The sequence below is a fragment of the Manis pentadactyla genome, chromosome 2 (assembly GCF_030020395.1).
Source record: "Manis pentadactyla isolate mManPen7 chromosome 2, mManPen7.hap1, whole genome shotgun sequence".
Taxonomy (NCBI): domain Eukaryota; kingdom Metazoa; phylum Chordata; class Mammalia; order Pholidota; family Manidae; genus Manis; species Manis pentadactyla.
This window is the reverse complement of record NC_080020.1, coordinates 32,493,791-32,507,527: the sequence shown is the minus strand read 5'-3', so window position 1 is coordinate 32,507,527 and position 13,737 is coordinate 32,493,791. Positions and strand designations below refer to the sequence as shown.

The 13,737-nt window shown below is 48.9% G+C and overlaps 1 protein-coding gene across 2 annotated transcripts in view; it reads left to right on the top strand.

Moving 5' to 3' along the window:
- ADAM19 (ADAM metallopeptidase domain 19) overlaps positions 1–13,275 on the top strand; it is a 75,539-nt gene extending 62,264 nt beyond the window's left edge. For both annotated transcript variants that reach the window (XM_036913770.2, XM_057491174.1), the window contains 10 exons: positions 906–1,101; positions 1,972–2,080; positions 3,368–3,572; positions 4,342–4,419; positions 4,509–4,617; positions 5,592–5,736; positions 6,538–6,622; positions 6,940–7,164; positions 12,194–12,346; positions 13,138–13,275. In XM_036913770.2, coding sequence (XP_036769665.2) covers positions 906–1,101; positions 1,972–2,080; positions 3,368–3,572; positions 4,342–4,419; positions 4,509–4,617; positions 5,592–5,736; positions 6,538–6,622; positions 6,940–7,164; positions 12,194–12,346; positions 13,138–13,191 — 1,359 coding nt within the window. In that variant the 3' untranslated portion in view covers positions 13,192–13,275. The remainder of the gene's footprint in view (positions 1–905; positions 1,102–1,971; positions 2,081–3,367; positions 3,573–4,341; positions 4,420–4,508; positions 4,618–5,591; positions 5,737–6,537; positions 6,623–6,939; positions 7,165–12,193; positions 12,347–13,137) is intronic.
- The last annotated feature ends 462 nt before the right edge of the window (positions 13,276–13,737 follow it).

Here is a 13,737-nt window from a genome sequence, read left to right as displayed (position 1 = left end):
ACACTGACCCCAAGGGAAGCTGGAAAACTCAAGTGGAAACTCAGTCTTTACCATTTGTCCAAAGGTTTGCTATTGATCAAGTTTTTTTACTTGCAGAATGAGGCAAGTAGTAGTATCTGTCTCATGGATATTGTGAGGATCACATGAGATGAGCATGTGTAACTTAGTCCAGTGCTTGGCTCAATGATGGGGATATATTTTTGTTGAAGTGCTTTGTAAAGTCAAAGATACTGTGTGAATACCAGCTTAGTGTGTTTGTGTGTGTGTGTCACCCAGATGTACATGTGGTGTTCAGGAGTACATGTATAGGTTCAGGAGTAAATGTGTATTTATATTTGTATTGCATTTGTAAATCCATAAGTGTGCATGGATCTATGTGTTTGCATATGGGAGTTTGTATGTGTGTATGTATCCGTGTGTCTACATACATATGTATGTGGCCTGGCTCTTCAGCCATTACTAACCATGAGACTTTGGACCCATTGCTTAACTTCTTCTGCCTCAGGTTTCATCATCTGTAAAATAGGGATAATTGTATTACATAGGACTATCATGAAAAGTAGATTAAGTAATAGTGGTACTGGGCATGAAAGTGGGAGCTCTGTAACAGTAGCCATTATTGCTGAAGTACTTGGTACACTGAATACTGTTGCACAGATGTTATTTCTTAACTCCTCCTTATGACTGCTATGGAGAGGGAGTTAGCAGTGGTGAAAACTCAAAGTGACTATTCACATTAGGAGGTTAATCATGGTTTGAGCTAATGAGGCCATGTAAAATAAAGGCCTCTGAAATTATGGTAATGGAAATTCTGTTCCACAGAGTGACGTGCATGAGCCCTTTGCTGGTAGAGTTGAGGACAGGTGGGAGATTAATTGTACTCTCCCTCTCATTCCTCGGCTCAGCTGCTGGCCCCTGGCACCCTGTGCCGTGAGCAGGCACGGCAGTGCGACCTCCCGGAGTTCTGCACAGGCAAGTCTCCCCATTGCCCCACCAACTTCTACCAGATGGACGGCACCCCCTGCGAGAGTGGCCAGGCCTACTGCTACAACGGCATGTGCCTCACCTACCAGGAGCAGTGTCAGCAGCTCTGGGGTCCTGGTAAGGGCCCTCCTCCTGCCCCCGCCCCCAGGCCAGCCTCCTGCTTCAGGCACAGGGGTAGCTTAGAATCAAAATAGCATCTCTGGGTGCTTCCTTTCTCATCCCCTTGGCTCAGCGTAGACCTTCAGGGAGAATCAGTGGACAGTGTTCTTCCCAGTTCCTTGATGCTTTAAATTCTAAGTGGATAATGGATAAGAATAATCTACCAGAAAAATGGGCAGAGGATGGAGACAGCAGAGGAAGTGCAAATGGCCCTTAAGCTCTGAAAAGATGTTCAACCTCACTCATACTGAGTGAAAGGAAATAGTAACTGCTCATTCATATATCAGATTGGCAAAGACAAAAGAGTTACCATAATAATGTAATAATAATAATAATAATAATAATAATAGCATAACAACAAGAACAACAATAGTGTGGAGTTTGGGGAAACAGGTAGGTACAACCTTATGGAAAGCAATTTGGAGATAACGGAATTTTAAGTGCATTTATCACTGGCCTCATCCATTCTACTGCTTAGGAATGTATCCTACACTTGTATTTGCACACATATGTGGAGCTAGCTTTGCAAGGATATTCACTGTTAGTGATAGCAGTAACAACCTATGTATCTTTCAATAGTGACTGATTAAATTAATCTGGTATATCCATACAGTGGAACATTGCAGCTAAATAAAAGGAAGAGGCAGCTCTGCATGTGCTGAATAAAGTCGTCTCTCACAATAAATAAAGTGAAGAATGCAAGATGCAGAATAGTGAAGGCCTGAATATTCCCTCCCTAAGAACTTTAACCTCATGATTTTACCAAGGGAGCTTCTGATTTCTACTAAAGTTGGCTAGTGTACTGATAAATGTTTCTTGCCCACCTAGGAGCCCGGCCCGCTCCTGATCTCTGCTTCGAGAAAGTGAATGTGGCTGGGGACACCTTTGGAAACTGTGGGAAGGACATGAATGGGGAGCACAAGAAGTGCAACATGAGGTGATGACCCACAGGCAGACCCCATGAGATGCGGGGTGACAGCAATTTCTGCTCTGTCCTCACTCCTGCCCAGCTCAGTAGTGTGGTGGCCTCAGAACTGGGCCTTTAGATAAATCGGCTAGAGTCAGTCTCTGTTCCAGGCCCATTGCTGGACAATGCACCATTCAGCGACAAGGAAGTCAGAGGGCGGGTGTGGGTGGCAATGCTTCCTAAAAAGCTGGTCAGACTTCCTCTTGGGACCTTCTTACAGAACGGCAGGAATCAGCCCTTTTGGGTCATTTCTTCAGGGCACTAATTATACCTCGTCTAAATAGCCTGTCATTCATTCACTCATTCATTCATTTCAACCCAACATCCACCCATCCATCCATCTGTCCATCTATTCATCTATCCGTCCATCCACCCATCCACCCATCCACCATCTATTAAGGGTTTACCATGTGCCAGATACTATCCTGAGTACATGGAACTTTTAGTTAGCAGTATAGTGTGATAATGGAAATACGGAGAGAGATACCCAACCCAATCTCAGTGGGTTGAGGTGGTTTTCCAAAAGAAGTTATGCCTAAGCTAAGATCTGGAGAAATGATCTAGTTGAACAGAATGGGGTGCTGGTACACAGGAGAGTAGATAGAGGAGTAAAGCTGGCAGCAGGAAGAACTGATAACAGTTTGATACAGTTAAAGTATAATGCTAGGGTGCAATGCTGAGAAATGAGCCTGGATAAGGACCTTGAAGGAAAGCCTTGAATGCATGGCTAAGGGAGTCTGGCCAGGCTTGAGAGCAGTTTGGAAATTAGGCTCCAATGCGGCAAGTCTGGAGGCAGGGAAATCAGTTTCCTGGTGTCTAGGTAAGAGGATGGTGGTGTGAACTTCAGTAAGTACCTAGAAGGCAGGATTGACAGAGCTTTAAAACTGCTTGAACCCAGGACTGAGGGGGAATGGGGATTCAGGAATGGTGCCAGGCTTCTGGGTGTAGCACCTGGGTGCACAGGAGAGGGGCAGAGGGGGCAGGCTGCCCAGATCAGGCAGTTGTCCTTGCAGTAAAGAGGACGTGCCAAGGCCAGCTCTCTGGCCTAGATCTGCTCAGGGACAAGGACCTTGTTTCCTGTCCTTGGTCTAAGTCCACATGGGGTCTCTCCTGCTGGGTCCCTGGAACACACTCATTGCCCCTTGCCTCTCCCCAGCCTAAGCCTGCTGTCTTGGTCAAGAAAGATGGAAGCTCTCTACGCCCCAGCTCTTACCCTTCCTCTGATTCCACCTCCTTCCCTCCTTCTCTGGGGCATAGAGATGCCAAGTGTGGGAAGATCCAGTGTCAGAGTTCTGAGGCGCGGCCCCTGGAGTCGAATGCGGTACCCATCGACACCATCATCAACATGAACGGGAGGCAGATCCAGTGCCGGGGCACCCATGTCTACCGAGGTCCTGAGGACGAGGGTGACATGCTGGACCCAGGCCTGGTGATGACTGGGACCAAGTGTGGCTACAACCATGTGAGTCCCTTCCTCCCATCTCACTCATGGGCTGGGCTGCAGAGGGGAAGGAGTGATTGAGAAGTGTGAGCTCTGGAGAGAGATGCCCAGCCTCAGATCCCAGCTCCTACAACCCCTCTGAGCCTCAGTGGCTTCCTTATTAAGCATGTTAGTAATAGCACCCCCTAAAATTGGTATAACGATTAAATAAGATAATCCCTGTAGACCATGGAGATGGGCTAGGTATTATTACTTTTGTCCTCATCATTAATAATCAATATTATTATATGAATGAGAAATGGAGTAGACTAGGAGTTGGAGAAGCCCAGGGAAAATAATGGCACTTATCTCAGTTAACTAGGAATGAAATTATAAAAACATATGAAATACTTGGTGTAGTACTTGGCACAGAGTAGCCTGCTGTCACCATTGTCATTATTTTAATGTCTAATGTTAAAATTAGTGCCCATTAATATACACTTAAGTGATTAACATATAATCAAAATATAGTATATAGTATGTAATAACATATTTATTATACTAGTAAATATAATATTTTAACAATATAATTATTTGTTTTCTCCTTAATTACAAAAGTAGTAACAGAATTTAGTTAACACCATCCTGTCCTTGGCATTTTAGGTTGTTTTAAATTTTTTACTGTCATAAATAACCTGAAGTGTACTGCCTTTTTGAGTCCCATATGTTCTAAGTGCCAAACCCTAGTACCCTGATGGCCAACCAATGTCTCTTCCGCTTTGCTGATGGCTCAGTGTCCTCTTCACGACAGATTTGCTTCGAGGGTCACTGCCGGAACACCTCCTTCTTTGAAACGGAAGGCTGCAGGAAGAAGTGCAATGGCCATGGGGTAAGTGCCGGGGGTTCTGGGCTCCTGCGCACCGCTGGCGGTGGAGCTGGAGACCCCTGGAAGCTGACCCCTCCTGCCTCTCCCTCCAGGTCTGCAATAACAACCAGAACTGCCACTGCTTCCGGGGCTGGGCCCCGCCCTTCTGCAGCACGCCCGGCCTGGGGGGCAGCATCGACAGTGGGCCCATGCCCGCCGAGAGTGAGTGCCGCCTGCGCGGTCAGAGGGGTGGGCGCCTGGGGCAGGTGGCCTGCTGCAGAGGGGTAATGCGTCAGCTGCATCCTCCTGATTCTGTAGATGAGGAGACAAGTAAAAGCAGGGCGGCGCGGGAGAGCGGCAGAGGCTAGCAGCCTGGCGCGGGGCGCAGCTCGGTGCGCTTCCTCTGTCCTTTCCACTGCGCAGGGTTAAACTGCCTGGTCAAGGGAGATTAAGGTAGACGTGAGGTTACTGAAGAATCCCATCCTTTCTGGGGGGTGGGATGGCGACCAGTCTTTCTCAGTAACTAACATAATCATGAACGTGGAGCACTTTATAAGTAGTTCAGATTCCCTGGGATGCACAAAGCTTAAAATGGAAACTAAACACATCTCAGTGATTCTAGCCTTTTGATTTCCAAGCTTTTGTTTTTTTCAATAGTAGCAAAGCACTTTTGTTTAGCAATATCTTTCAAAGATAAAAGTAGTGTGTCACTGGTGTCTATATATTTTGTACATGTAAGTGTATAATTCATGAGAGGCAGCTTTGATGAAACCAAGCATGGAATCGTGGATTATGCATGTGAGTTCTAGTCTTACATCAGTCTAAGGTTCCTAGCGTTTTGTGTTGGTTGCTTTGTGTCCAGGAAAACCATGATTCAGGCTGAAAACTAGTGGTAAATAATAGAAGTGGAGCTACTTGCCTCCAAAGAGACTCTCTTAATTAAACATAAGTGGTTGGAGAAGCTTTATTACAAGATCTGTGCAAAGCAAGTTGACCGGGCTGCTTAAGTTAATATTAGTAATTTCCCAGTGGTATACGATGTGTGTTTTTTACTACACTTTTTGAGTTAAAATAAGTAATATAAGCTAAATGCAGCTCAAATATTCTGAAGAAGAATCAGGAAAACATTGTTTGAAATCCACTGCTATTAGCTAAAATAGTGTCTCAGCCTCTCCCTTGGGCTCTGTTTCTGGAAGGTGCTGGCCCTGTGATAGCTGGAGTGTTCACGGCCGTCTTTGTGCTGGTGGTCCTCACAATGATGTACTATTGCTGCAGACAGAACAGCAAACTAGGCCAGCTGAAGCCCTTTGCCCTCCCTTCCAAGCTGAGGCAACAGCTCAGGTATGATGGGGTGCCATGAAGGACTTGGGGTCTGCTTATGGATCATAAAGCAGTTCCTGGTGAAAAAGTTGGTGGTGATGGGTCTAATTCAGGGAGGGCGCATTTGAGGCACTTGCCGCCCTCTTCCCTTCTGCAGTGCTCCAAGACCATGGCAGACAATTACTAGTTGGCCTTACTATGGAAGTACTCTCTACTAAGCCTGGCCATTGCTTTCAGAATCCTCAGTAGACTGACCCTGGACCAGTTTAAGCTGGACTGTGAAATGAAATCTTTACTTGTTTGATTTCCTTTCCATTTTAAAGAGCAGGAGACAGGCAACAGAGCGGGATTGACTAGTCCAAGTCAATCACAGGGGTGACTGGACATCAAGACAAAGTTAACTTTTTTTCAAGCGATTGATTCTTCTGGATATTTCGTATGAGTAGTCTCCGAGTTCCCTATTAAACTACAATTGTTCTGGAGGGGATTTTAAATCCCAAGTCTTTCTGGATCTATAGCTGAGGGGGCCTAGTTGATGGCTGGTAACATCCTATGTCTCTGGGGGAGAAAGTTCTTAAAAGGCCAAAGAAAAAGTACTGAGGAAACTGCTTTGTGAAGGCCAGCTCCCTTTGCTTGAGAGTTCTCCATCGGCAAGGGTCTCCTCACCTAGCGAGCCATGTTCAGGAGAACCGGTGCCACCCTCAGAGCAGGCTTGGGGAAGGTTTGGCTGCTTGCTGGCCATGCTTGGGTCAGAGGGAACTCGGGCACTGACCCTCAATGAACACCCTCCCTTCCTTCTCCTGCCCCATTCCTTGTTACCAGTTGTCCCTTCAGGGTGTCCCAGAATAGTGGAACTGGCCATGCCAACCCAACGTTCAAGTTGCAGACGCCCCAGGGCAAGCGAAAGGTAAGGGGTTTGCACCACTGCGCTTTGCTACTGTTCCTTATCCCTCAGGACTGCTGGATTGTCCTAAGAATCTCTGTGGGCCTGTGGGATTGGTAATAAAAGCTGCTTTCTTGGTTTAAGAGATGTTCATTTGGTTCTGACATGCCCTCATGACTTCAAAGGTTGCATCTGACCTCTGGGATCCTAGGGATTCAGCTGGTCAGCATGCCCTCCCGTTGGCCTCTGGTCATCTCAGGGAGGCCCACAAAGGCATCCCGTAGTCTTTAAGTACACTGAGGGTTCCTGTGTCTCAGGCATTCCTTGTCTTTTGCATGCAGGTGACCAACACTCCTGAAACCCTACGGAAGCCCTCCCAGCCTCCTCCCCGGCCCCCTCCAGACTACCTGCATGCTGGGTCCCCACCTGCACCATTGCCAGTTCACCTCAGCAGGGCTGCTAGGAACTCCCCAGGGAACGAGTCCCAAGTAGAGAGGAAGGAGTCATCCAGGAGGCCTCCCCCAAGCCGGCCAGTGCCCCCCGCACCAAATTGCATCCTTTCCCAGGTAAGTGGATTCTCGGCAACCCTGGACTAGGGGCATTGCTTTTAAGGCCACTGACAGTGGGGAATGAGAGGGGCTATGAAGATGAAACTTGCAGAGTCATGAGCTGCCTGCCTTTCCTCCATTCTGGTAAACACAGGGGCATGTCAGGGGTGAGAGTGCTGCGCAGAGGGAAGTACACTCCCCAGGCAGCCCCTCAACTATGGAGGGTTTCCTCCCTGGCTTGGCCTAGGCTGTGACAAGCCACTGCCCACCTTCCACCCCAAATCACCTTCTTTCAGTACCACATGCTCCTTCTCCCTCCTCTAGGTCTTTGCAAATGCTATGTCTTCTGCTAATACTCTCTTCTCCCCCTTGCATAGCCAGCTCCTGTTCAGCCTCACATCTCTGAATGCCACTGTCCCCAACAAATCTTCTCTGACCCCCAAGCCTGAGTTTGGTGCCCCTGCACATCTCTCATCATAGTACTTCCCCCTCCTCCCAGCTGTACTTGTCAGTGTCTTCCACTAGGTGGGAGGTCTTCCTGGGGGGCTGCCATGATGTCTTGCTCCCTACAAGGGCAGGTCAAGGGGCAGGGCCCCTGGGAGATGGGAGCGGGTCTGGGCTCCAAGCCCCAGCACTGGCATCCCTTGGAAGTGGAGCCACCCCGCCAGCAGCCCAAGCACTCCATGTGTCCATGCTCTGACGGCTCCAACTGTTCTTCCTGGCAGACGTTCCCACAATATGGGCACAGATGTTTCCAGGGCAGTGGCCGGGCATGGTGCCTGCCAGGGCTGGCCTGTGTGCTTTGGGTGTGACTCCTCAAGGGGGGCAGAGGACTGTTTTCTTCCTGGGGCCACTTTTCTTGGGCACCATCCAGAGGGCCAGTGGGGCCCAGGCTGCCCCTAGGACTGTGGGGCTGGCAGAGATCTTGCAGGGCCCCCAAGACAGGGGCAGTCTCCTGGTCTCCTGAAGGTTTGCAGCTATTACTCTCCTGTTTTCCTCTTCTGGGGCAGGGGTGGCATGGAGGAGATCCATGCAGAAAGGAAAAGCCTGATGGAGAGGGGAGAGGGAGGGAGAAGAGAAGAGAGAAGAGAGCAAGAGGAGCCGAGAGAAGAACTAGGGAGGGGGCATTGGCCTGCTCAGGCGGCCATAACAAAGGACTGCAGGTGGGGGGCTCAAACAACAGAAATTTGTTTTCTCACAGTTCTGGAGACTGGGAGTCCAAGGTGAACTTGTCAGTAGGGATGTTTTCTTCTGAGGCCTACCTCCTTGGCTTGCAGATGGCCACCATCTCCCATGTCCCACGTGGCCTTCCTTTGTGCTTGTGCCCTGATGCCTCTCTGTGTGTCCAAATTTACTCTTTGAGTAAGGGCACCAGCCACCAGTGGGTCAGGGCCCACCCTAACAGCCTCATTTTAACTTAATTAATTCTTTAAAGGCCCCATCTCCAAATATAGTCACATTCTGAGGTACTGGGCATTAGGGCTGCAATATATGATTTTGGGGTACACAGTTTGGCCTACAGTGGAGGGAGTGGAGGGATAGGGGACAAGAGGGATAAAGCAACTGCATGGAGACAGGTGGGTAAAGGGAGAACAGAGGACGGTGGGGGGAGCAGGCCATGCAGGCCATTGTTCCTAGAAGTCCACACGGAGGCTTGTTCAGTGGAGATGGGGCCAGTCTCACCCCCAAGGTCCTGAGCAGTACACTGGGGAGCACCAGGGACAGTAGAATTCAGCTTGGGGGAAAAACCTGGGAGGCTTCATATCCTGCCCGGATTCTTCCTTTCCCTGGTGGCTACTGGCAGGAGTCCAGAGCACAGAAGGCTGCCCAGCCAGTAGCGGGTATCCTGAGACAGAAATCTCAAGCATGGCTTCTGCTGGGCCTCTGGGCCCAGACAGGTTTCTCCAAGGTCAGGCAGTGGGAGGCAGTTGCAGGACAAGTCTGGAGAGACTCGTCACTTCCATGCTAAGAACCATTCCAGGAGGTGAGTTATTGCTACTATCTGTTTCTCCTGGGGAGTAGCCAAGTCTCACAGAGTTGAAAAGACTAACCTGAGATCCCAGTTTATAAGTGAAGGAGCCAGGATTTGAACTCAGATCTGACTCCAAATCCTTCACCACCTGGTGGCTGAGGCCCTGAGGTCCCTAGCTGAGTAAGACACCACCCTGTCCTGGGAACAATCACACTCTCCAGATCTCAGCTCCACTATCTTCTTGCTGGGTGATGTGGCCCACCCCGGAGAGGTGGTGGGTGAAGTTTTGTAACCTCTTCTGTTCTCTCTGAAAATTTATAGAAGCTTCTACTCTGTACTAGGCAGTGTGGAGCAAAACAGATGCTGTCTTTGCCTCACAGAGCTCAGATTCTTCTCGGGAGACACTCAAATGCATGTACTTACAATGGTAATCAGTGCTATGAAGGAGAGGTTCATGGTGCCCAGAAAGAGAATTATAGGGGCACTTGCCCTAGTCTGAGAAATCTGGGAAGGCTTCCCTGAGGAGGTGATATTTGAGTTGAGACATGAGGCATGAACAGGAGTTAGCAGGCTGGGAGGGGCAGGAGAAGAACAAGTTTCTTTGGTCCAAGGATATCCTGATAGAGAGGTTTTGTGGAAGGAACTTAAAGGCTTGTGTGCCAGGGTGCCAAGGAGCTATGAGATGAGGCTGGAGAGCCAGGAGGGGCTGGATTATGCCACAGGCCTTGGTCAGGACTATGGTCTGCATTCCATGGGAAGGGGCAGTGGTGGGGCATGAGTGGTATGATCCAGTTTGCCATTTACAAGGATCGCTCTTTGGGCCTCCTTTAGACAGAAGGGAGGTGCAGAGCCCAGTGGGGGAACCATAGATGCTTCTCGGCTGTTAATCTTCTATTTTTTGACCAGGGTAAGGGTTACACAGGTATGTTCACTTTGTGATAATTCGTCTAGTTGTATATTTATGATTATATGTAAAATAAATTTGTTTTAAAAAAAAGAAATGCTCCTCTAGCAGTGTGATGGGAGGGGGATGAGACTGGGCACACACTGGTTAGAAGGTTTAAGTGGTCTCTAAAAGAGAGATGATGGAGGCTGGGAGCAGGGGGTGGTGGGGTGATAGAGTGAAGCTGGTAAGAAATGTGTAGAAGAGGTAACAGACGGGATTTGGCAGGTGGCAGGGAATGACCACCTACCAGTGTCTGGTGTGTGCAGCCTGACTGATGGAAATGCCACTCCTTGAGGGAGGGAGCGGTGGCCAGAGTGGTTCAGGGACTGTTTCTGCCCTGGAAAACAGTCTGGGTGGGCCTCCAGTAGACCTGAGCTGGGTCATAGCAGATGTGGCCTGAGGCAGGGTGCTGCTCTGGGAGACCCGGAGTTGCATGCAGATAACTCTCCTTCCCAGAATAACACCCTTCCCGTCCCCTGCTGGGTCACTCATTGTGCGCAGCAAGCAGCCAAGGGAGCAGAGCATTTCCCCACGCCAGCCTGGCATCTGCTCCCAGCTGTTGCCTCCCCCAGAAGGTCTCTGTCCTGGCCTCCAACAGCCTCTGCAATTGAGCAGCTGTCTGGGCTGGAAGGGTAAGGAATCACATTGACCTTCAGGGAAGGGATGGATCTGGAAAACATGGCTTTTTGGTCACAAGAATCTGCTGCTCTTTCATTCTCTGAACCTTATTTTCTGCTCTGTTTTCTGCTTGTTGAGAAGCTTCTGTGAGAAAATCTCAGTTCCCTGATTTGCTCTTGCCTCTTTGCATGCTGGCCTTTTGGACATTTTTCTGCTTGTTGGTGACCTTCTCAAGAAGGGGAATAATCAGGGCAGCAGGCACTGGAGCTCCCGCCTGTGGAACTGGCTTCTCTCCTACACCCCACCGGCTTGGGGATTTGTGGGTGGTGGCACAGTCTATTCTTTGCTCCTTAAAACAATTTGTTTTGATCACAGAAGGAATACATGGTTATTTTAAGAATTTTGACTAGCACAGAAATTTATTTATTCAACTAATATGTGTTGAGGGCTTCCTGTGCACTAGACAGTGTTCTGGAAGTTTGAGCTTTATCATGAACCGAACAGACAAGAAACCTTACCCTTGCTTCTGGTCTAGTGGCAGGTGGAAAGACAGGAAGTAAGAAATAAGTAAATTGTATAGTATGTTGGAGGGGGATAAGTGATATATACCAAACAAAAAAAGAGAAGTGGATTAGGATAAAAGAGTGGGAATGCTGAGTGCCAGGCAGCGGGGGGTGTTATCATTTTAAATAAGGTGTCTGGGAAGGCTTTATAGAGAAAGTGACAAAACATGAAGGTACAATTTAAAAACACAAAGGAAAGAATCTTTATTAATTGTGCCATCCATAGACAAGCAATATGAAAAATACAAGTTTCTTTTTTAATTTTATTTTTATTTACGTAGATACTATACACATATGCTCTTGTTAAAAACAAGTTGAATGTTCACCTGGACAGCCCCTCCCCTCACCCCCACCCCCACCCCAGCCTCTGTTAGAGGTTTGGTCTGCATCCTTCCTGACTTTCTTCTGTACATGTGCATCTGGGCAGGGGCCAGGCTGGTCATGGTGACCTATTTTATATAAACTGTCCTCTACAACTTGTATTTCAGCTTGCAAGGACTCTTGATCATCTTTCCATCTCAGCGTATATCAACCTAGTTCATTCTTTTTAAATGCTGTGTCACATATCACTGTATAGTTTTACTGTTTGTCTCTTGTGGAAATTTTGGGTGTTGATAGTTTCTTTTGCTGTCCCAAATAGTGCTGCAAGGAGCACCCTCGTAATTTCATTTCTGTGCACCTGTGCAAATAGTTCTCTAACGTGAGCAATAGGAAGTAGAATTATTAGATCAGAGAATGGCTACTTCTCATTTCAACACATGCTGCCAGCTTGCTCTCTAAAAAGGCTTCTTCCTGAGCATGTGAACACACGCACAAAATTTCTTTTCAGATGGAACCACATGGTATATCCCTTCTCTCACCTGATTTTGATCTGTAATATATTGAGAACACTTTCTTTCTAACGGGCCCCCTCTGGCCTTTGAGTGAGGCTTGTGGCTTTCTCCCCAGGACTTCTCCAGGCCTCGGCCACCCCAGAAAGCACTCCCAGCCAACCCAGTGCCAGGCCGCAAGAGCCTCCCCAGGCCAGGGGCCCCCCCCATACTGTGGCCCCCTGCTGCTGGTGCTCAGGAGTCCCGGCCTCTGGTATCATCTGCCCCAAAGGTGAGTCTGAAGAAGCCCTCAAAGTAGAAGCTGGGGCCTGAAGGCCCCAGGGAACAAGAATGTGGTTGAGCAAACAAACCAGTTCATGCTTCTGATTGTAGGGCTGAACTTCAAAAGCCAAGGACAAAAGCTTAGCATTTCTTGGTGCCTGCTTGACAATTCCTTAAAGTGGTGATAGGGGTTTTCTGTTTCATGTGAAAGGCAATGTTTAGGAGGAGCCTTCAAACTTGCACCTGAAACCCACCAGCTAAATGGCCCAGGGCAAGTCATTCTCTTGAGTCTCAAAGTTTCCTTCTCTGCAAAGAGGTAATAAGAAGCAGGAGTGGCCAACCATAAGGCTGCCATCAAGGTCAAGGCAATTAATTTATATAAACTGCTGGCCGGTGGTAGGCTGTGCACAAATGGCTCCTCTTATTGCCTCTCCCCTGGGCTGATGTATTCCCAGGCTGCCGGTCCTGGGTGTTGGGGCATTCCCAGGGTGAAGGAGGGAGGCTGATGGCCACATCGTCCCGCAAGGCCCTGGGTTATCCGTGGACTGAGCTGCAGCTTCCGGGAGGAGAGAGGAGAGAGGAGAGAGGATGGCTCATCAGCTCGGGGTGGGGGCACCGCCGTGTAGGGTTGATGGTCTGGACAAGCAGACATGTCCACAGACTTCTATGGGAAACCATTCTTTTTCAAAGACAGACAGGTCTATCCTTCGGACTGGTCAAACGCAAGAGGCCAGCTCTCCATTGATCCCACTGGTCACAATTTAGCTGATGTCTCTCTCCTTCTCATCTCTTTCTTTTCAGTTTCCTGAATACAGATCACAGAGGGCTGAGGGGATGACTAGCTCAAAAATCTGAACTCATCCAAAAGGCTTCTCCCTTTCCTTGAGGACTCTGGGTACCACAGAGGACCCGTGGCCACAGAATGTGGAAGAAGCATGTCCGACCTCCTCCTGCCCGCCTCGTCCGCTCCCGTAACCACCACATCTCTGAAAGTCTCCTTGGCTTCCTCAGATGCCCAGAGGGACAATATCCAATGGCATCGAAGTGTTGTTTTGTGCAATATACAGCTCCGGGTGGGGAGGGGAGAGTGTGGAAGAGGATGAATGACAGCTAGTCCCCCATCCTCCCTTAGCTGGCCTGTCACCTCAGAGCTGCCAGTGGAGATGTGCCAGGCGGTCTGAGCTGGTGAGCCTGACCTGGGAAACATCCCATTTAGCCCTTCAGGACAAGACTTAACTTGGAGGAGCCATCCATGCACATCCTGGGGTGGATGCATGAGAGCTTTCCATTGCTTCTTTCTCTTTGAAGGTCCCAGGTTAGACAGAGGCCGGGCACTTCCCCATCCCTTTTAGCTCTTAGATTGTGAGGGGTCAAACCAGCTGTGGCTGTGGCCCTGCCCGG